At 41.5% G+C, this 21,871-nt stretch overlaps 1 protein-coding gene across 9 annotated transcripts in view; it reads right to left on the bottom strand.

The window, feature by feature from the left end:
- Positions 1-2,050: 2,050 nt before the first annotated feature.
- Positions 2,051-21,871, bottom strand: part of MRAP2 (melanocortin 2 receptor accessory protein 2) — a 123,531-nt gene continuing 103,710 nt past the window's right edge. For 5 of the 9 annotated variants that reach the window (XM_049092324.1, XM_025444783.3, XM_025444781.3 and 2 more), the window contains 2 exons: positions 16,620-16,719; positions 2,051-3,621 (listed from right to left, as the gene is read on the bottom strand). In XM_049092324.1, coding sequence (XP_048948281.1) covers positions 3,228-3,621; positions 16,620-16,719 — 494 coding nt within the window. In that variant the 3' untranslated portion in view covers positions 2,051-3,227. Of the gene's footprint in view, positions 3,622-6,355; positions 6,514-11,937; positions 12,158-13,736; positions 13,823-16,619; positions 16,720-21,871 lie in introns of those variants that run through there. The other 4 variants (XM_025444786.3, XM_035698125.2, XM_049092326.1 and 1 more) reach the window with 4 other exon arrangements.

Below are 21,871 nucleotides of genomic sequence, written 5' to 3'. Positions count from 1 at the left end.
TACAAAAGGTCATGTCCCTGCCTCAAGAGAGAATGATTCTGTGGGGCACTCTGTACCTCCTATCTAATGGAATGAATACATGTGACATGTTGAGGTGGCTCATCATGTTCCTGAGAATACCACATCTGCAGAAACACTGCCAACTTGGGCTTTAAGGGACAGGGAGAGGACAAGATGAAAGGTGGCCATCAGGCCCGCAAAATTCTACATGCAGGAAACAGGTTACAAATACATTCATGGCAAAAGAGGTATAATTGCAAGGGCAGAACTACAGGCCCAGAGGGCGAAGCCACAAGCCACAGAGAATTATTTCCAGGACTTGCAACTGAATGGAGTTAGCCCAGTGGAATTTCAAAATTGCTTAGGACTACTGACTGTTTTTTTTCTATCCAGTGTCACCTTCTATAGGAGAAGAAATGTCTATTATGCTGTGCTTGTCACACCATTACATTTTGGGAACAAATTACTTGTTCTCTAGTTTTACAGGTCCACAGAAAAAGAATTTTTCCCCAAGATGGATTATACCCAGAGTCTCACCCATACCTGACTTAGATAATAAAGATGATGAGACTGAGGGGCACCCGGGTGGTACAGTCGGTTAATCGTCCACCTCTTGGTTTCAGCTTGGGTCATGATCTCAGGGTCATAAGATAGAGGTCTGCATTGGGCTCCAGGCACATTCAGTAGAGCCTGCTTGAGATTCTCTCTCCATCTCCCTCTGCTCCTCCCATCCGTGCTCTCTAAAATAAATACATAAAAACAAATCTTTAAAAAAAGATTACGAGATTGGGAATTTTGAGCTAAAAAGATTTAGACTATATGTTGGACTTTGAGTCAATGCTGTAATAATTGAGATTTTGGAGGCATTGGGATGAAGTGAATGTATTTTGCATGTGAGATGCACATGAATCTTTGGGGCAAATGGAAGATCCCATGAGGTAGGCCAATGGTCCCCAAACATGTCCACATCCTAATCCTTGAACTTGTGAATATACTTACTACCTTATGTGACAAAAGGGATTTTGCAGATATGATTAAGAATCTTGTGATGAGAGATTATCATGGGTAATCCAATGATATCATAAGGGTCCTTATAGGAGAGAAGCATACGGTCAGAGAGAGGTGTAAAGTAGAAGCAGAGGATGCAGTGATACAAGGTCATAAGCCAGAGTGTGAGAAGCCTCTAGAAGCTGGAAAAGACAAGGAAGTGGATTTTTCCCTAAAGCCTTGAAGTGGAACACAGCCCTGATGACCCCCTGATTTAAGCCCACTGACACTGATTTTGGACTTCTGGGCTCTAGGACTACAAGGGTATAAGTTTGTGTTGCTCAAGCCACTAAGTTTGTGGTACTTTGCTGGAGTCACAATAGGAAATACATTTAGGAACTAACATGAACATGAACCCCAGGCTGCCTGCTGTGCTGTGATGAAGTTATTTGTCTCTGAGCCAGGAATCTCGTGTCTTTAGCCAGCATCCACAAAACCAGGCCAGCTAACTCAATAGCTTGCAGGAGGGGTAAGATCTTAGACCCTTCACAGTTCTTGACATTCAGTTAATAAAAATGCTAATATGGTCATGGGTATTTTTCCAACTTCTAGTAATATTCTTCAGCCTTCTGATTAGTAAATCTACTTCAAAATAAGATACCACTTAAATAGCTTTGAAACTTAATAAGAAATAGCCCATAGTTTATATTTGGTTGTTTAAATTATGAATATTCATATTAGTAAAAGTTAATGAAATCAGCATTCTTTAATGCTATCAAGTATTTACTTGTAAGAGTGTGTTGATTACAAGAAATACCCCATGCTTTGTTCCACTGTTCAGTGTTGGAGTCTTAAAGAATAATATTTTCCTCAAAAGATATTATGGGAAAGATATTATTATATTATGGGCTCTCTTTGGGCAGAATAACTCCTAAATGAAATCTGGTGCATAATTCAGAGCACTGGGCTCCTAGAGATAAAAATTAGGAAGCATTAGAAACATGGAATAATTTCTAAAGGAAATGAAAAATTTGGATGTGTGAAAACAAAGAACCAGAGAAAATTCCTGTGCAATCAAATGCATTTATTTTTTTTGCTTAAGCAAGACAGATGGTGAACAAATTCATAATGAAAATGCCACCCAGAGATTAGCAGCTGGCTGCACATGCAACTGTGTATGCAAGACCAAGTTTTTCCAATACCAGGACTAGATTCCTTCGGGAAATTAACTGTGTTGCACCAGGCCACCCTGCACATCTGTTGGTGGGGAATTTACAATCCATTCACCACCTCAGCTCAAAGCCCACACACGAGCCACATGACCATCACCTACACCCCTACCAAGTAAAGAGCATGGCAAATGGCACTTTTCTTGTTCAGTAGCCAACCACACAGAAATGTGACCAGACACATGTTCACCAACAGAGACACAAAAGGCACCTGTCATCACTCAGCTAACAACCTTCCCTACATTTCTGGGGATAGGAGTGCCATGCAATGTATCATGGATTGGTACTCATTCTAGAAGAGGAGGGGCATGGCTGTCCCTACGTTTTACCATGGGTGGCTGGAGGTTCTCAGAAGAGCTATTTTCATACAACCAACAGAAATGTTGGCCACGGTGACTGTGAGGTGAGTCGTCTGACATCCTCTAGATGCTTGGACCCTTGACAAAAGCTGGGCTCAGTTAAGGTTGAGTGGAAGGTACTGACATGGGGGATCCTACAAGAGATAGGAGGCAGTGCCATAGTTTATATTGATTTACATATAACCCAGCCTCTTCTCGATGCAAAGTCACAAGTTCACAAAATATTAGAGCTAGGATGAATAATCTACTCCAGACTCCTCATGTTACGGTTAACAATGTGGCAGCCCAGAGAGGTAAAGCAACTTGCTAAAGGTAGAGCATGGAATTGGCAGGGCCAGACTGGAACACAGTATGCTAACCCCCATTCAAGAACGTTGACACTGAGTATGTGGCCAAATTTTTCAACAACGAAGAGGATGAAACCATATAAGTACCTTATTCCCCAAAAAGCCTGAACTGTGTTTAAAGGCATAGAAACTCAGCTTATTCGGCTCGTTTTTGAGGGGGCTCTCTCCTCTGTTTCTATCTCTCATAACACCCCCACTTAGCTACCCCCCCACACACACATACACACAATCTTGGTGAATGGAGATTTCTTGCTTTACAAAGACAGACCCAACATCTTCAGGAAGACACTTTACAGAGTAGTTTCTCAATCCAGGTCTTTGTGTGAGGTCTGGGAAACTGGCTTATTTTCTAGAACAATAGGTGGTTCTGAAATTAGAAGATCATCCTCCCCAAAGGAGGAGTTCTGGTCTGTATTCACAAAGTTAGGGATATCAAACTTCATAAGCCTATTCAGCTCCTCCTCTGGACGCCCATTGCTTCTAATGGCTTCCTGGAGTCGAACACTGCTGTCAAGGACCGTGGTCTGATGACAAACTTTAGCCCTATCCAAGTGTTCCACTTCATTGATGTAGCAATGAAAGAGAGACCTGGATTCATCATTGCCCTGTCGAGAAAACACCTTATCTGGCTCCAGTGGTCTTCCAAAGTCTGACACAAAGCTATTCATTCTAAATCTCTTCTCTGAAGATTCTGCATTGCTGTAAAGAGAAGGAAAAGAAAAGACTGCTTACACACCAGCTTGTTCACCTGCTGAAATCATGGTTTTTACAAACTGAAGATTTGTGGTAACCCTGCGTCTGGCAAGTCTATTGGCACCATTTTTTCAGCAGCATTTGCTCACTTTGTGTTTCTGTGTCACATTTCAGTCATCCTCAAAGTGGTTCAAACATTTTCATTATTATTATATTTATTCTGTGATCTGCAATCAGTGACCTTTAATGTTACCCTCCTAATTATTTTGGGGGTACCATGAACTGTGCCCACACAGAATGAAAAACTCAAGTGAAAAAAAAAAAAAGAAAAAAAAAGAAAAACTCAAGTGATAAATCTTCTGACTGCTCCACTAACCAGCCTTCTCCATCTCTCTCCCTCTACTTGGGCCTCCCTATTTCCCAAGACACAACAATGTTGAAATTATGCCAATTAATAACCCTACAATGGCCCTAAGTGTTTAAGTGAAAGAGTTACACATCTCTCACTTTTGCAAAAGCTAAAAATAATTATGCATACTGAGGAAGGTATCTGAAAAACCGAGATAGACCAAAAGCTACTCCTTTTGTATCAAATAGTTAACCAAGTTGTGAATGCAAAAGAAAAGCTCTTGAAGGAAATTAGAAGTCCTTTGTCAGTAAACTCACAAATGATAAGAAAGTGAAACAGCCTTATTGCGGATATGGAGAAAGTTTTAGCGGCCTAGATAGAAGATCAAACCAGCCACAACGTGCCTTTCAACCAAAGCCCAATCCAGAGCAAGGCCCTAACTCTCATCAAATCTATGAAGGCTGAGAGAGGTGACAAAGCTGCAGAAAGTCTGAAGCTGCCAGAGGTTGCTTGGTTTATGATGCATAAGGAAAAGAAGCCATCTCTGTAACATCAAAGTGCAATGTGAAGCAGCAGGTGCTGATGGAGAAGCTACAGCAAGTTATCCCAAAGAGCTAGCTAAAATAATTAATGCAGGCAGCTACAATAAGCAAAAGATTTTCAGTGTAGACAAAACAGCCTTCTATTGGAAGAAGATACCAACTAGGACTCTCATAGCTGGAGAAGAGAAACCAATGCCCGCCTTCAAAGCTTCAAAGAACAGGCTGATTCTCTTGTTAGGGGCTAATGCAGCTGGTAACTTTAAATTGAAGTCAGTGGTCATGCAGCATTCTAAAAACCCCACAGTGCTAAAGAATTATGCCAAATCTACCCTGCCTGTGCTCTCTAAATGGAACAGCAAAGCCTAGATGATAGCACATCTGTTTACAACATGGCTTACTGAATATCTTAAGCTCACTGTTGAGATCTACTGCTCAAGATAAAGATTCCTTTCCAAACATAATGCTCATGGACAATGTACTTGGTCACTCAAGAGCTCTGATGGAGATGTACAAAAATAAGATTCATGTTGTCTTGATGCCCACTAACATGAAATCCATTCTGTGGTCCATGAATCAGGAGTAATTCTGACTTTCGAGTCTTACTATTTAAGAAATACATTTCTTAAAGCTGTTGGTGTGACAGTGACTCCTCTGGTGGATCTAGGCAAAGACATGTAAAAACCTCCTGGAAAGGACTCACCATTTTATTTTATTTTTTTAAACTTTTTTTATTTATTTATGATAGTCACAGAGAGAGAGAGAGAGAGAGAGAGAGGCAGAGACATAGGCAGAGGGAGAAGCAGGCTCCATGCACCAGGAGCCCCATGTGGGATTCGATCCCAGGTCTCCAGGATCGCGCCCTAGGCCAAAGGCAGGCGCCAAACCGCTGTGCCACCCAGGGATCCCAGGACTCACCATTTTAGGAACCACTAAGAGCATTCACGATTTATGAAAAGAGGTAAAAAAAAAAAAAAAGAACATGAACAGGAATTTGAAAGAAGTTGATTCCAATCCTCATGCATGACTTGGAGGAGTTCAAGATTTCAGTGGAGGAAGTAAGTGCAGATGTGGTGGAAACAGCAAGAGAACCAGAATAGAAGAGGAGCCTAAAGATGAGACTGAATTACTTCAATCTCATGACCCAAACTTTTTTTTTTAAAGATTTTATATTTATTTATTAGAGAGAGAGAGAGAGAGAAACAGGTTCCATGCAGGGAGCCTGATGTGGGACTCGATCCTGGGTCTCCAGGATCACACCCTGGGTGTAAGGCAGTGCTAAACTACTAAACCACCGGGGCTGCCTGATCCAAACTTTTTAAAAAATTATTTTATTTATTTATTTATTCATGAGAGACCCAGAGAGAGAGGCAGAGACATAGGCAGAGGAAGAAGCAGTCTCCCTGAGGGGACCCCGGGATCATGACCTGAGCTGAAGGCGAATGCTCAACCACTGAGCCACCCAAGCATCCCTCATGATCCAAACTTGAAAGGAGGAGGAGCTGCTTCTTATGGATGAGCGAAGAAAGTAGATTCTTGAGATGGTGTCTACTCCTGGTAAAGATGCTCTGAAGATTGTTGAAATGACAGCAAATGATTTAGAATATCACATAAACTTAGCTGATAAATCAGCAGCAGGGTCAGAGAGGACTGATTCCAAGTTTGAGAGAAGTTCTACTGTGCATAAAATGCTATGAAACAGCATCAATGCTACAGATAAGTCATTTGTGAAAGAAAGAGTCAATCAATGCAGCAAACTTCATGTTTAAGAAATTGCCACAACCACCCCCACTTTCAGCAACCACCATTCTGATCAGTCAGCGGCCATCAACACTGAAGCAAGACCTTCTACCTGCAAAAGATTACTTGTTAAAAGCTCAGATGACGGGATCCCTGGGTGGCGCAGCGGTTTGGCGCCTGCCTTTGGCCCAGGGCGCGATCCTGGAGACCCGGGATCGGATCCCACGTCGGGCTCCCGGTGCATGGAGCCTGCTTCTCCCTCGGCCTATGTCTCTGCCTCTCTCTCTCTCTCTCTGTGACTATCATAAATAAAGAAAAATTTTAAAAAAATTAAAAAAAAAAAAAAGCTCAGATGACAGTATTTTTTTTTTGGCAATAAAGTACTTTTAAAGTATGTACATTTAATTTTTGGACATAATGCTATTATGACTTAATATAGTATAATGTAAATATAATTTATATATGCTCTGTGAAACCAAGAAACTCATCTGACTCACTTTATTACAGTATTTGCTTTATTGCAGTGGTCTAATACCTGTAACATCTACAAGGTATGACTGTACTTAGCAAAAAAATTAACAAAGGATGTACAAGACCTATACACTGAAAATTTTAAGACACTGCCAATGGAATTAGGGAAGACCTTAGTAATATGGAAAAATAAACCATGCTTGTAATTTTTTTAAGATTTTATTTATTTATTCATGAGAGACCCAGAGAGAGAGGCAGAGACATACGCAGAGGGAGAAGCAGGCTCCCCACAAGAAGCCTGATGTAGGACTTGATCCCAGGACCCCTGATCATGCCCTGAGTCGAAGGCAGACACTCAACCGCTGAGCCACCCAAGCATCCCACCAGTGCTTGTAATTGAAGATTTCAGGTGGAAATCCATAAAGCCATAGACATAAATTAATGAAGTTTTCTCCTTTCAAGGGCCAAAAGTCTTTCTGTTTTTGTCTGCCAACGTTTAGTCTCCAGTGCCTTCCAATAGTCACTCTTTACATCTTGTCTAAATTTTATAATGGTTATCTGCAAGGTAATTTAAAGCGAGCTACTCTGCCATTACTGGAACTGGAATCCACCTACCTACCCAACACCTCTTGGTCCTTCATTGAGTTATGTATGGTGCCACCTCCTGCTAGAAGTCTTCCCAGACTCCTCCAGTCTGAATTAGAATGTTTCCCCTCAAGGACTGGGAGTTTCTCTCCATCTGTCTTCTCACTCTGTAGTATACTGATCTCTTGTCTGGCACCCTCATTAAGATTATGATCTCTTGAGGGCAGGTATCATGTGTTTCTTGCCTATGTTCCCTTTAGCACAGTACTAGGCATATAATTGCTGCTTAATAAATTGCTCTCAAATGAATGAATGATGAAGAGATCTTGGCCTTGGCAGGAGGCCTCTTCTATAATCTTATAGGGCCAAAAATTAATTCAAGTGCAGTATACCCAGCTAAGTAAGAGCAGGTAAGCCTTAATAAGAGATGGCTTATTAATAGATCCTGAGTGTGGACTCTAGACTGAGAGATGTAGGAGGTCCCATAAAGTAGTCACATCCATGTCTGCCCTTCGCCTACTTTTGATGAAGGGAGATACCCTGTCTCTGCCCCTTACAGCACTCCCCACATCCTCAACTTCTGGTCCACAGTCTTCCATGGGGCCTTCACACATAGGTCTTTGGAACTCATATACCATAGAGCCACTAACAAGGGGCATCTTGCACTCACTACAGCTGGCCGGGCCTGGAGGCTGCAGGGGCTCAAGTTCCATGGGGAAGGCTTCCTGCCACTTATTGGTAAGAATGGCTTCAAGGAAAGCCAGTGAAAATACTGACCCTCAGTGGTTACCCATTTTTTTTTTTAGAGCAGCCTAGTTTTCCTGAGTCACACCCGAAAATATTCTTATATATGTAATGCAGTGAATATCAGAGGATTCTCACTATTAGGCAGGGAGGGATTTGCAGCTGGATGTTGTCTTAATTCAGTTTTTAGGAAAGAAACATGTTCCATGCTGTTAAGGATGCCTTTCCAGCCTGTAGATGGTCTGGGGACTACTCTATGGGTTGTTAGGCTCCTATGATAAAGAGAACAGAGCTAATTCCAACTTTCTCATCTCTCAAACTCAGCTGGCATAGTGAAAAACAATGCTCTATGGCACCTATTAGATCAGTTAAGAGTTGAAAGTCAACTTGTTCTCCTTTGGCTTTGGTTATACCTGGGAAAATTAAAAACTGAGGTGCCAAACACCTTAAATTCCACCTTGATTAAACCTATGGTTAAAGCCAGAAGCCAGGGATGCTTGGGTGGCTCAGTGGTTAAGCGTCTGCCTTCGGCTCAGGGCATGATCCCAGGGTCCGGGATCAAGTCTAGCATCGGGATCCTTGCAGGGAGCCTGCTTCTCCCTCTGCCTATGTTTCTGCCTTTCTCTCTGTGTCTCTTATGAATAAATAAAACCTTTAAAAAAAAGCAAAAATCTTCAAAAACTGAAACACTGAAGGAATGAGAAACTTTAAGGTGCTTACTAGACTAGTAATTAATACCATGTGATAAGTTATCACAAGGAAAAGAGAATACTGAAGAATATTTGTGCTATATGCTGAACATCTGTGTCCTTCCAAAATTGACATGTTCAAATCTACTTCCCTGTGTGATGGTATTAGGAGGTGGGGCCTTTGGAAAAGGAGATTTAACCTTAGTGAACCGAATTAGTGCCCTTATAAAGTGGCCTCAGGAAGATCCCTCACTCCTTCCCCACTGTGAGGACACAGTGAAAAGTCTGCCATCTATGAATCAAATACCAAACATGCCAGGACCTTGATCTTGATCTTCCCAGACCCCCAATACTGTCAGAAATAGATTTGTTACTTACAAGCCTTCTAGTCCATGCTACTCTACTATAGCAGCCTGCACAAACTAAGGCAATTTGTCAGAAAATTTAAAATTGCTAATAATTTTAGCATTTTTAATTGTTTTTGTTACATTCCTACCTATTCTAGATCTTGTCATCATGAAATTGATGATATAGCTAGTAGGTTCAAGAGAAGTTCTCCTGTTTTATCTGAACTTTTAAAAAATTACAATAGTTCATTTTCATAGGACACTGAACCTTGAAATCATGTTTTTTAAAAAGGATTTATTTAATTATTCATGAAAGACAGAGAGGCAGAGACAAAGACAGAGGGAGAAGCAGGCTCTTCAGAGGGAGCCCGATGCAGGACTCAATCCTCGGACCAGGATCATGCTCTGAGCCGAAGGCAGATGCTCAACTGCTGAGCTACCCAGGAATCCCTCAAAATCATGTTCTTTTATTTAAGATTTTGTTATTCCTAGGGCAGCCTGGGTGGCTCAGCGGTTTAGCGCCGCCTTTGGCCCAGGGCGTGGTCCCGGGGTGCTGGGATCGAGTCCCACGTCGGGCTCCCTGCATGGAGCCTGCTTCTCCCTCTGCCTGTGTCTCTGCCCCTCTCTCTCCTCTCTGTGTATTCTCATGAATAAATAAATAAAATCTTTTAAAAAAAGATTTTGTTATTCCTCATTTTCATCTTGTTATAAGAAATGCAGCTGGGACTTAACCTATTTGTTGCAACATTGCTGAACTCCACCAGCCAGAATAAAAAGACTGTTCAGACTGTTCTGATTCTTAGATTTTTCTCTCTTCTCCCCATGGGTTGTGTCATATATTCTCTGTCCCTGTGGAATTTTTTTGTATCTGAACAGAGAGCCTCTAACATCCAGTCCTCTGGCACCTGCACTGATTAGCATTACTCCTATGATATTCCCTGCTCACAATCTTTCCCTGACTCCCCCAAACTCTCTGCCTGATAGCTCAGGCTCCCCACCCTTGCATCACCTGATATGCTCTCCCACCAGCCCCCTTGCTAACTCTATGGTCCAGCCACATGGCACCTGACCATCCTCAGATGTACCCAGGATTGTCCCTCTCTGTGCTTTGCTTGTGCTGTTCCTCTTGCCTGATGGGCCCATCTACCCCTATCTGTCAAATACCTTCTTCACTGTCCAATGCAAATGTCACTGTCTCTAAGGAGACTCTCTGAACTCCCAGTGGGAAGGAATCTATCCCTTCTCTGAGCTCCTGCTATACTTCACTGACCTTCTCCTACAAGACACATCTGTTCCTGCCTCATGTCAGAGCTATTTTTGTACAGCCCTTTCCCCCCTCTACACTGCTGGGCTGTATTTGTTCATCTTTGCATCTCCAAAGGGCCTTGCAGTCATTAGACCCTCAATGAGTATACTGCACAGCTGTATCTGCCCAGTGGTCCAAAGCCCTGATTCCCATGAAAGGCACAGCCACCCCCAGTGCTAAGCACAGTGCTCCTTCCTCTGCGATCTAAAAGCGAAATCAGGTCAAGAGGACAGACCTCTCTTACCTTCATCTGGAGAAGGAAAACACCTGTAATGCTCCGGGTTATTCCTCTAGGGATTTTTCAGATTTCTTACAATTTTTTACAAGTGAAGTGTCTGCTGCTGTGCTGAGTCTTGGTATACCCATGACTGCCTATGGGTTTGCCTTGCTCATGAAGAGTGGTAGGCAGTCCAGCCTGTGGGTACCTGTACTTCCAGAAGTCATTCCCAGTGGGCTTTCAGGGAAGTGTTAAGTTAAACAGAGATCTGCTAAGAGTGAAATCTCTGATTAACAACTAATGAGAAAGCAAGAATAACCACTGATATTTATGGGGCTGTAGCCTGTGCTGAAAGCTTTATTTCATGTAACAAACCCTAGAAGTGCCTACCCAACCCTCTGCCTGGGTGTGGAAGTGCCATTTGGTAACTCTAGTTGCTAGTTCTCACTTACTAGGAAGAGGTCAGGCTCTCTGGGGCAAGAAAGCATTCACTACATTAGAACGACCCTCAGCACAGTCCCGGGCAAACTACAGCTGTGCACTCAGAAAACAACATTCAGTTGATGGGAAATTAAAAATAACTCTTGCCAAAGCGTGTATAAATTGAATCTGATACATAAAATAGTCAGATTTTTGACCTGTTGATGGTGGGAGACCTCTCAAAATGTCAGGACTTCCTCAGGAATATGCACCATGTCTGCACGCTGCCAGCTAGCTCCTGTGGCCTTGGTCATTATCAAAAACATCGAGCACTGACATTTTCTTGCTATTAGCTTTTAGGTGCACTGTACCCATTTTTTAGCAAGTGCCATATTCAGGTAAATTGCAATTCAAAGTAAAATGTAATTTCCATTTTTATAAGGTCACAAGCAATTCTGCACTTACTCCTAAATGAAGAACATCCCCACTTGGACAAGGCACACTAAACAAAGGCTGTAAAAGGAGGGTATTTGAGGCATATGATATCTGGAGTTGGGTAGTTTTTTTAGAAGTCCAAAGTATTCAACATAAAAATGTGATCCAAGCCTTTTCCGTTACTCTCTCCCTGGCAGATTTATGATAATGGTGCTATAATGCTTTAACAAGACAGCACAGAGTGAATGCCTCTTTCGCTGAGAAAGCAGGAGAAAATGGTTCTTTTATCTTCATTGTCCATAAAGGATTCAGGTAAGAGGGTTCCCCCCGCCCCACCATCCCCTGCACACAACTGCAAATATTCCATAAGAAAAATAATCCCCATTAAAGCTGTGTCTTGGGCCTAAAAGCTTTTAAGAAAGGTGATGTCAGCTTTATAATAGTCTTTTTTCCTCTGCGGTATACTTCTCTAGTGCTCACCAGTGCCTGGTTCTCTTCTTCTGGGCCCACTGATTACCCTTCTCAGCCTGGGCAGGCAGTGGGTGTGGCTAGTTCTGGCCAATGAGCTGTGAGAGGAAGATGATTTGCACCACTTCCTGGCTGAAGAACAGAAGGGCAGGTGTGAGGTCTCCGCAGATGCCCTTCCCTATTAGTGTAACCCAGGAGGCTGAGTGTTGGAGACAGTGGAGAAGCTTCTGTCCACCTATTTGCTAACCAAACAGGTTAGCTTGAGTGAGAAATAAACCTGTTTGTGTCATACTGAGATTTGAGGAGTTTGTTACTGTCTCATAATCTAAACTGATTATTACACATTCTCTCTCTTCACAAAAGCCATTGAGAAGTCAGTGATTCCAGAATTGAAGTTTTTATGCTAATATGATCCAATTTGAAAACTCCAGAGAAAAAACTTGCCCATTATATTGTAATGTCATTGGCTCTGTGTAGCAAATGGATCTCAACTCCTACCATCCAATATTGTTAAATGAAGGTCCAGCCAGGGTTGGCAAATACATATTCTCTCTTGGGTGAAAACTGTGATTGATTCCTCAAAGCTGCCCAAAGTGGTATTTTTGTTTTGTTTTGTTTAAGATTTATTTGCTTATTTTGATAGCAAGGGAGAGAAAGAATGCATACATGAGTGCAGTCGGGGTGGGGCAGAGGGAGAGAAAGAATCTCTAGCAGATTCCCTGCTTAGCACAAAGCTCCCCTCAGAGCTCCATCTCACAACCCTGAGACCTTGAGCTGAGCCAAAATTAAGAGTCAGACGCTTAACTGACTGAACCACCCAGGTGCCCCAAAGTGATGCTTTGAAAACAATTCTGAGGCCAAGTCCCAACAATGCAGGTAGATAGCACAGTCGATGAGTGATGTCTGTTGTGGGTAAGGCACAAGGAGTAGAGTCACGGGTTGTGGTATCTGCCGTCCTTGTGTCCTACTGCTTTCAAAGAGATGCACGTCCTGCCTTGAAATACCTCCATGGAGAAAGAGATAGAATTAAGCAGTAGACTCAGCACTAGTTCATTCTGAAGTTGAAGACTTGATCAGGTATCTTAACCAGAATGTCGGAGTCATATTCCAAACGGATGTTACCTGATATCCTACTCGAGGAAGTAACTGTTCTTTGGGACAAACCACCCAGGGAGCCAGACAGCTAAAGCAGTCAGAATTCAGACGTGTCAGTCCTTCTGATCTGACCCATCACTTAGCATCCTCTCTAAAGTCATCCCACCATTTGCCTGAACGACACACCCAGGGTGAGGATGGGGTAAAGCACTGGCGAGTGCAGATCAAATATGAATGCTTAGGGCCTGGTTGTCCCATGGGAGGATAGGTTTTTCTTCTCCTTCCTGCTTTCCTAGATCCCCAGCCCTCAGCAGGCCTTCCACCAGCAGCCCAGGGATGACCAACCTTCATTGAGGACCACGGTAAATACACCTTTGTCAGCAATTCCACAAGCATTGGCTCATTGAATCTTTACAATTATCCTAGGAGGCAGATACTATCTTATTTTTACAAATGAGGAAACTCAAGCAAAGAGGTTAAGAATCTAACCCAAAGTCTCAGGCAAGCAAATCTGGAAATTCTTGACTCCAGAGCCCATGCGTGGTCCAGGATGTGATATAAGAAAATGAATCTGATTGATTGTTAGTATCTTTAGTTCAGTAGAAGGAAGAGATTAAAAATTACCAATATGAGATCACTTCACGTGGTGGTTAATAACAGGGGCTTCAGAGTCAAAGAGGCTTTGGTTTGAGGCCTGGACCAATAGTTGTTTTTACCTGTGAACCCTCAGAAAAATGAATCCATTTTTCTCATCTGTAAAGTTGGAACTCTTACAGGATTTACGTTGTCTTCCTGTGAAGGACTTAGTGAGATACATAGAAAGTGATTAGTAGACCCTAGTATATGGTAAACATTAAAAAAAAAAAAGCTCTTATTCTCAATGATTTATCATTCCTTCCTCCACGCCTAATTATCACACAAGGAAGCTTAAATTGGTTGTTTTATATTAAAGTTGACTGAGTGGAAAAAAAAATGTCTCCTTTAGAGAAAATATCTGCCAAATAAATGTCAACTTTACTAAGATCTAAAAGCCTTTTTAACTGATCCACTTAGGGATTTTGCCTCATGTCTGTTTCTTTCAGTTTTCTATTATGATATAGTGCAACCAAATGCCATATCTTATACTGCCTCAGACTCAAAGAAGCATTTAAAATGTGGCCCTGAGAGCTGATCCATTATTTTATTAAAGGAAAAAGAAAAGGTTATACTTTCTCCTTAACCTCATTAAAGCAGAGTTACAATAACCCATGTTCCTTGAATAAGATTATTCAGAACCACTATCAAAAGAAAAACCATCTAACAGTAGGACTGAACTGCCAATTGAAAGATTAGAAATGCAACTCTCAGCTACCTAGGGTCACCATGACATATTAAGGAAATGTATCGGTCAGGGCTCCAGAGAAACAAAAACAGGAGTGTGAGTGAGTGTGTGAGTGTGTGTGTGTGTGTGTGTGTGTGTGTGTATCTAACTACTGAGAGGAAGGGAGAGATTTACTTTAAGCAATTGGTTCATGTGATTGTAGAGGCTAGCAAGTCCAAACCCCAGGAAGAGTTGCAGTGTGAGACTGCAGGCAGTCTTCTATCAGAATTCCTTTTTGCTTGAGAGATATCATTCTCTTTCAAGGAAGGCCTTCCAGTGATTGGATGAAACCCACTCACGTTATGGAGGATGATCTGCTCTACTCAGAGTCTACTGATTTAACTCTTACCTCGTTAAAAAAAATAAACACGGAAACAGAGTAATAGTTGATCAAATATCTGGGTATCATGGCCGAGACTAGTTGATGCATAAAATTAATCACTATATGAAGTCATGTTTTATTCTGGGATAGGGTGTTCTTAACCATAAAGATCACCTGCATCCTATAGCAAGCAAATATATCCCAACAGTCCTGCAAAAACCCATCTGACCCTTTGAAGAAAAGGAAGATAACAGTGTTGTTGTTCCCTGGTCACTCTATGAGATGTTCCCTAATCTGAGTTTGTCCTCAGCTCTTCTGACTACTGTTGCAACCCACACAATATCTTAGAATTCCCTGGACTAGTATAATAGATGAAAGGCATGTACAGGTTTTTATGAGGACACGGAAGAAAAGAAAGGTCCCCGTCTTCTTAGTGGCTTCAGTGGCTGTAAAGAGATTCTCAACAAGATGTCTCCATATGCCTCAATAAAATGGTTATTTTCCTTTCATTTAAAATGTATTTAACTTTTTTTCTACACCTTAATGTCTGAAAATAGCTGAGTGAAGAGCAGAACTGTTCCCTCTATCCAGGCACTTGTTAGAGTGCAAGTACAGGTTGAAGATTGAACAGCAGATGCTGGAGAGTGTGTGATGAGATCCAACAACGAGAATCCTATTGCCAGGCTCTGAGGAGTAAGTGAGCTACCAGACATAAAGTGGTAGGATTTGTGCTAAATTTCTTCCATTTACTCTCCCGGGTGGCTCTCCATCATTCTGCGTGCTGCTGTGTGCTCTGTGCCCTAGGAAACTGACCTCTGCTGGAGACTGGCTGCAGGCGGTGCCACTGTGGTCAGCCAATGGCAAGCAATTGAGAGATGGAAGGAGGGGAGGAAAAAAAGGTCTTGGTATTTATTTTGAGGTCCCTCCCTGAGAGGTTGCCTCTGGCTAGCTGTGTCACTCAACCCAAAGTCACGGCTCCTTTCTGCCACACTTTCCACAGGATTCCTGGGTCCACTTCAGGTCTAGGGTGGTAACTTCCCCTCAGTGTTGCCAACCAGGGGTCCTGTGCTATTTCGTGGGGTTATCCTGCCATCTGGCCACAACTTGTGGATAGTCCCTTCAACAAAAGCTCTTCTAATTAGCCTAACTTGAGTGCACTATCTCTGCTAGCTGGGACTGACTTAAAAGGTATTCAACATATGTTATTTTTCTCTTTGTTTGAAGTGTTGGGATAATAAAACTCCTCTATAACATTTCTGAGTTTTTTTGAGATCCATAACTGAACAGATAACCTTCTGATGTTATTCAATGTACGTCAAGCGCCTTGTAATAATTTCCTCCGTAAATCCAAAGCCCAACACAAATTTCCTTTATCCTGCCAGGAGAATTACATAATCCTTGGTGTTTCTTTTTTTTATCCTAGTTTCAAGAAAGCTCAGTGTTGAACTCACTGTTTATTGTCAATAATTCAACTAAGTACCCAGTTATAACTACTTCTCTGTTCCTTGAAATATTTCTTAAAACTGGTTTTCATCCCAGTTTGCTACGGCCTCCCCCCTACACCTGCCACTGTTTTTGGTCTGGTGAGTCATCTAAATTCTTTTGGGAGGAAGGAGAAAATACATCCTAATTAATAAACATTTCAAAATAAAAATCAGGCCTGGATCAGAATTAAGACAATCATAAAGGACCATGAAACCTAGGTTCACAAGGGTCCACCTGAAAATAAGCCCAAAGGGCAAGAGGCAAAGTACCAGGAGGAAGGTGGATCCCACCCAAGGCAACTGGATCCAGGCAGTAAATCCATAACCACCCCCTTTTTCCACCATTGAAAGCAACCCCAGACCTGGATAGTATGTCTGTTTACTTAGTTCCCCATGGGGCTGAATAGGTAATTTAGGAAAGACCCAAACTTACTCTTGGTGTGGAGCTCCCGTCTTGGTCAGCAAAGTCAGCACAAAAAACATGAAAATCACAAAGACAGCGAGACCAACCCAAAATCCAATCACAATGGAATCTGTAAATAGTTAATACTGGGATTAGTACTTCATGGCAGCTTAAAACTTCAACATCCAAGGAATCTGGGCTTTTTGTTACAAGAGGAGAAGAAAATCAGTAATCTAACATTCTTGACCCCATAGTCAACCAGGGACAGAGAGGATGTAGGGAATGAGGGAGATGGAAGAGTCTGCATGCCTCTGGGTTTCTGTCTCAGATAACACTGAGCGACTTTAGCCTTATTGATTCTTGGTTTCCATATCTTGAAGGAATCCAGGATAGAAGGTAGACCATCGAGATCCTTAAGATTCCATTAAAGTGTCCTGAGCTAGAAAATACCCTTTTTTGCAGAGACTGCAATATAAAATTTAAAATAAATTCTGGGAGTCCCTAGCTGGCTTAGAGCATATGAACTTTGATGTCAAGGTCATGAGTTCAAGCCCCATATTGGGCATGGAGCCTGATTAATTAAAAAAAGTGAATTCTGATTCAAACCATCCCAATTTTGTATTTTCACTTATATTCATGCTGGAATAACTCAAGTCTCATTACTTCTTGAGAACATATGAATCACCTCCTGAGTACTCTCCCTGTCTTCTACTTTTCCCTATGCCTCTATGAACCTACTTTATGACAACTCTGTTAATATTGCTCCTTTATAAAAAAATCTCTTCAAAACAAAAACAAAACAAACAACTCTTCAGCAAAAACAGATTTGTCTTTCCCAAATTAAAAGAGATTCCTTATGTAAAGCACTTCCTATGGTGTCTGGCAACTGAGAAAATATTTGCCAGCTTAATAGCTGGTTAAAATTATCATCAATTTCTCCCAGTTTACCCATACTTTAAAACCCATGTTTCCAATTAGACAAAGGAACACTGTGTCCCCATACTTACCTTAACTCTTAGCCATAACTTCCTAAGATCAATAGTTTTTCAGGGGCTCTTACTCTCACCTGGCTGGGACAACTTTCCCCAACACAGAGCTAATGAAAACCTATCCATCCTTCAAAGCCCCTTCCTTACACCATCTCCTTCACAAAGCCTGGACTAACTTCCCTAACTGATGTGTTTTCTCCCTCCTTTGAGCCCCATGACATGTTTATGCTTCTCTACTTCTCTACATGGGCCCTTCCTTGATCCCATCTTGGGTAATAGTCACCCCAAGATATCCCTTGGGACAGAGATGAGACGGGATGGTCTACACAAACTGGCACATATATTATAGGGTCTCAAATCTGGGGGAGGCACCAAAGTTGAATTATTTTACATTTTCTTTTTTAAAGTCTTTTTAAAATTTAAATTCAGCTAATTAATGTATACTGTATTATTAGTTTCAGAGGTAGAGTTTAGTAATTTATCAGTTCATATAACACCCAGTGCTCATTACCTCAAGTGCCCTCCTTAATGCCAGTTACCGCATTCACCCAGTTACCCCACTGTCTTACCCACCTCCCCCTCCAACAACCCCTTTTGTTTCCTATGGTTAAGAGTCTCTTATTCTTTGTCTCCATCTCTGATTTCGTCTTTATTTTTCCCTCCCTTCCCCTGTGATCCTCTATTGTGTTTCTTAAATTCCACATATGAGTGAAATCATATGGTATTTTATCATTCTCTGAATGAGTAATTTTGCTTAATATAATATCCTCTAGTTCCATCCAGGTCATTGCAAATGGTAAGATTTCTTCTTTTTGATGGATGAGTAATATTCTATTATATATATTTATATTTATATTATGTATTTATTTTATATATATATATATATATATATATATATATATATATATATATATATGTATGTATATCACATCTTCTTTATCCAGTCATCTGTCAATAGACATCTGGGTTCTTTCCATATTTTGGCTATTGTGGACATTGCTGCCATAAACACTGGTGTGCAAGTGCCCCTTTAGATCACTATATTTGTATCCTTTGGGTAGATAGCAAGTAGTGCAATTGCTGAGTTGTAGGGTAGCTCTATTTTTAACTTTTTGAGGAACCTCCACACTGTTTTTCTACAATGGCTGTACCAGCTTGCATTCTCATGAGCACTGTAAGAGGGTTCCCCTTTCTCCGCATCCTCACAAATGAGATACCACCTCATATTAGTCAGAATGGCTAAAAATATTTTACATTTTCTGATCTATTCAAAGAAAGGATGCTTAGAAATTTTTTTAAAAAAAGAATTGGTGCTTATACATTAAATGTGTCTAAATGCAAAGCATCATTCTAATTAAATTATGTATTCCCCTTTTACTAAAATGAAGAAATCAGATTAGCAATTTATTCTGAATAATTCGTATTTCATTCTACATACAGGATTGCCCAGAAACTTCTGACATGTGTCATTTAACTATTATTCAACAAGGTTTATTCAGTGGTCTGCATATAAAACTAATATATCTTTCCTTGGATCAAGAGTGCCAAAGAAATAGAAATTACTGACTTTGCCTTATAATACAGTGGAAATGAAGCCTAAAAGGACAAATACCAAAAAATACATATACACAAGTGCAACCAATATGCAACAATAACGTCTAATTGTGGGGGCAGAGCCTATGAAGCACCACTGTACAGATAATGACAGTTCAGCATCCTGCACTTCATCAACTACCTGCATAATAAAAGCAAATTCTAAAAGTATAGGCAAGACTTATATTGAAGTTCTCAGTTGAGAATTTGGCCTAGTCATGTTGATTCATATTGGAAGGTGTTTGCATTAGGCAACTTTCACACATTGTTTTCCAAACAATGGCTGGATCCCCATCAGTCCTTCACTTCTCTAGCTCAGGGTGGGATAATATGGAGGAGGGTTGCCTTTACCCAGCCTAGTTTCTTCTCTCTGCCTTCCTAGTGCCCCAGGGAGCTGATCAAAAAAGCAGCAATAATATGGGGCATGAGAAGGTCATAGCCCTTCCTTGAAGTCACGGGGGAGCAGACTAGGAAGCAGGGCTGTGGTTAGGATTTGAAAATCCCCAGGGATCCAACAGCATTTCCAAGCACTTTCTTGACAACATGGCATCTACATTTCCTATCACAATATGCATTAAGTGGCTCTGGTTATTCATATTCCTCTTCAAACGGAATTTTGGTTCCTGTGACTATTTCCGCTAATTTTCCTCTACCTCATCCCCTACCACATTGGCCTAACCCTAGAGTACTTTTTTACCCTGAGCCCCTTTCAGAGATTATCAGAGGTCTCCATCTCACTCCAAACATATCCAAACTCTCTTGCAGTTTTATTTATATACCAAGTTTCATGGACATGGGTGTTGCAGTAAAACAGGGAAAGCAAAGCCCCTGGCCCTTTCCTGAGAAGGATTCAAAGGTTTACATAAACTGAAGCTCTAATGAGGCCAGTTGGTCATGAAGGCCAAGAGAAGCCTTCTAAAACTGTTTCTAACAGAGCCCAACAGCCGTTTCTGTCCTGCCTATGTAGGGATCATTACAGCACAGAGGTAGAGCAAATTGCCAAGGGGAATTCCAAATGGAATGTGTCATAATAAAATCACTTTCCCTCAACCTGACCACTAATGAATGGAATGAAACAGAGTCAAAAGCTGATGACAGCATGGCTTTCACTGGTGTGATCCTGTTTTTCTCCATGAGTATCTTTTCTACTCTAGGGTAGCATTAGAGCAACTACCCCATCCCAGTCCCCTCCCTTACACCTCCTAAGAATAAATGATGACTTTTCCATCTTGTGGTTGTATGAAAAACAAAGATTAATACTTAACTGAAAGAGGGTTCAGGATATGAGAGCCAGAACTGTCCTCATACCACTTCTGGTTTCTAATGCATTAGGGACAATTTTGTGGTATGAATTCCTGGCAAGGAGCCAACAAGGTTGTTCCAGAACTTGCTTTTACTATGCTCCCAATGATATATCTTACTCTAAGCCTTCGCCAGCTCTAGCTCTGCTTCTCATTTTGATGACCTGGCCTCTTGCTAACTCATCCATGTGTGTGGCTGGCATTTTCTGCAAGCTGGCATATGAAAAAAGGCATGAGATATGGCCTTCACTGGTGGCTCGGAATAAGAGAATGCTCCTTCAGTCTTTCCTCAACACAACATCTCAAATGGCCCTGCTAAAATGTAGAAGTGGCCACACATTGACCCACGGGCTTTGCTTCTGCTTCTCTAAGAACATCTTGTCTCATGTAGCCAGGGTCTTCTTAAATGTCCTATTTCTCTTTCCCTTTATAGCAAAATTCTTTTTTTTAAAAAAAAGATTTTATTTATTTATTCATTCATGAAAGACACACAGAGAGAGGCAGAGACACAGGCAGAGGGAGAAGCAGGCTACATGCCGGGAGCCTGATATGGGACTCGATCCCAGGTCTCCAGGATCTTGCCCTGGGCCAAAGGCAGGCGCTAAACCGCTGAGCCACCCAGGGATCCCTATAGCAAAATTCTTGAGAGATTTGTCTGGTTTCCAGTTCTTTTTTCTTGAACCAATTCTATCAGCCTTTTACTCCCACTCACTCCACAAAGACTATTTTCAAATCATTCCCAATAACTTCTACATTGTAAATCCAACCGTCAAGTCACAATCCTCAACTTACTTGACCTAATAGCAGCATTTGACACAGACCACTGTCTCATCCTTCAAGTTCTTTATTTGGCTTCCAGGAAACACAAGTGCCCTGTTTTATTCCTACCTTTCTGTACATTCCATTTAGGCTCCTTTGCTATTTTCCTCCCAACACCCCCAACTTCTAAATGCTAGCATGTGCCAGGGCTCAGTTTTTGTAGCTCTTCAGTTTTTGTCTATTCTCATTCATCCAGCCTCATAACATTGAATATTGTTTATATGCTGTGATGCTTAAATTCACATGTTCACAGCATACCTCTCCTGCCATGTCCTATTGGATGTCTGACAGGTCTCAATTTACAAGTCTAAAGCTGAGCTCCTGATATTCCTGCTTCTCCCATAGTCTTCTCAGTTCATGGCAATTCTTCCTGTCAATTAGATCACAAACCTTCAAATCATGTTTGGCTCTTCACTTTCTATTATGCCCCATGACCAATCTATTGACAAATCCTATCAGATCTATTGTTAAGAAATATCCAGAATTTATGCACCATTCACCACTCCACTGTCCTCACCATGGCCAAGCCACCATCATCAGCTGCCTGAACTATTGCAATAGCCCCCTAGACTGGCTTTCT

Source organism: Canis lupus, chromosome 12 (genome assembly GCF_003254725.2).
Source record: "Canis lupus dingo isolate Sandy chromosome 12, ASM325472v2, whole genome shotgun sequence".
Lineage (NCBI taxonomy): Eukaryota > Metazoa > Chordata > Mammalia > Carnivora > Canidae > Canis > Canis lupus.
The sequence above is the reverse complement of the archived record's forward strand: the minus strand, read 5'-3'. Positions and strand labels throughout refer to the sequence as shown.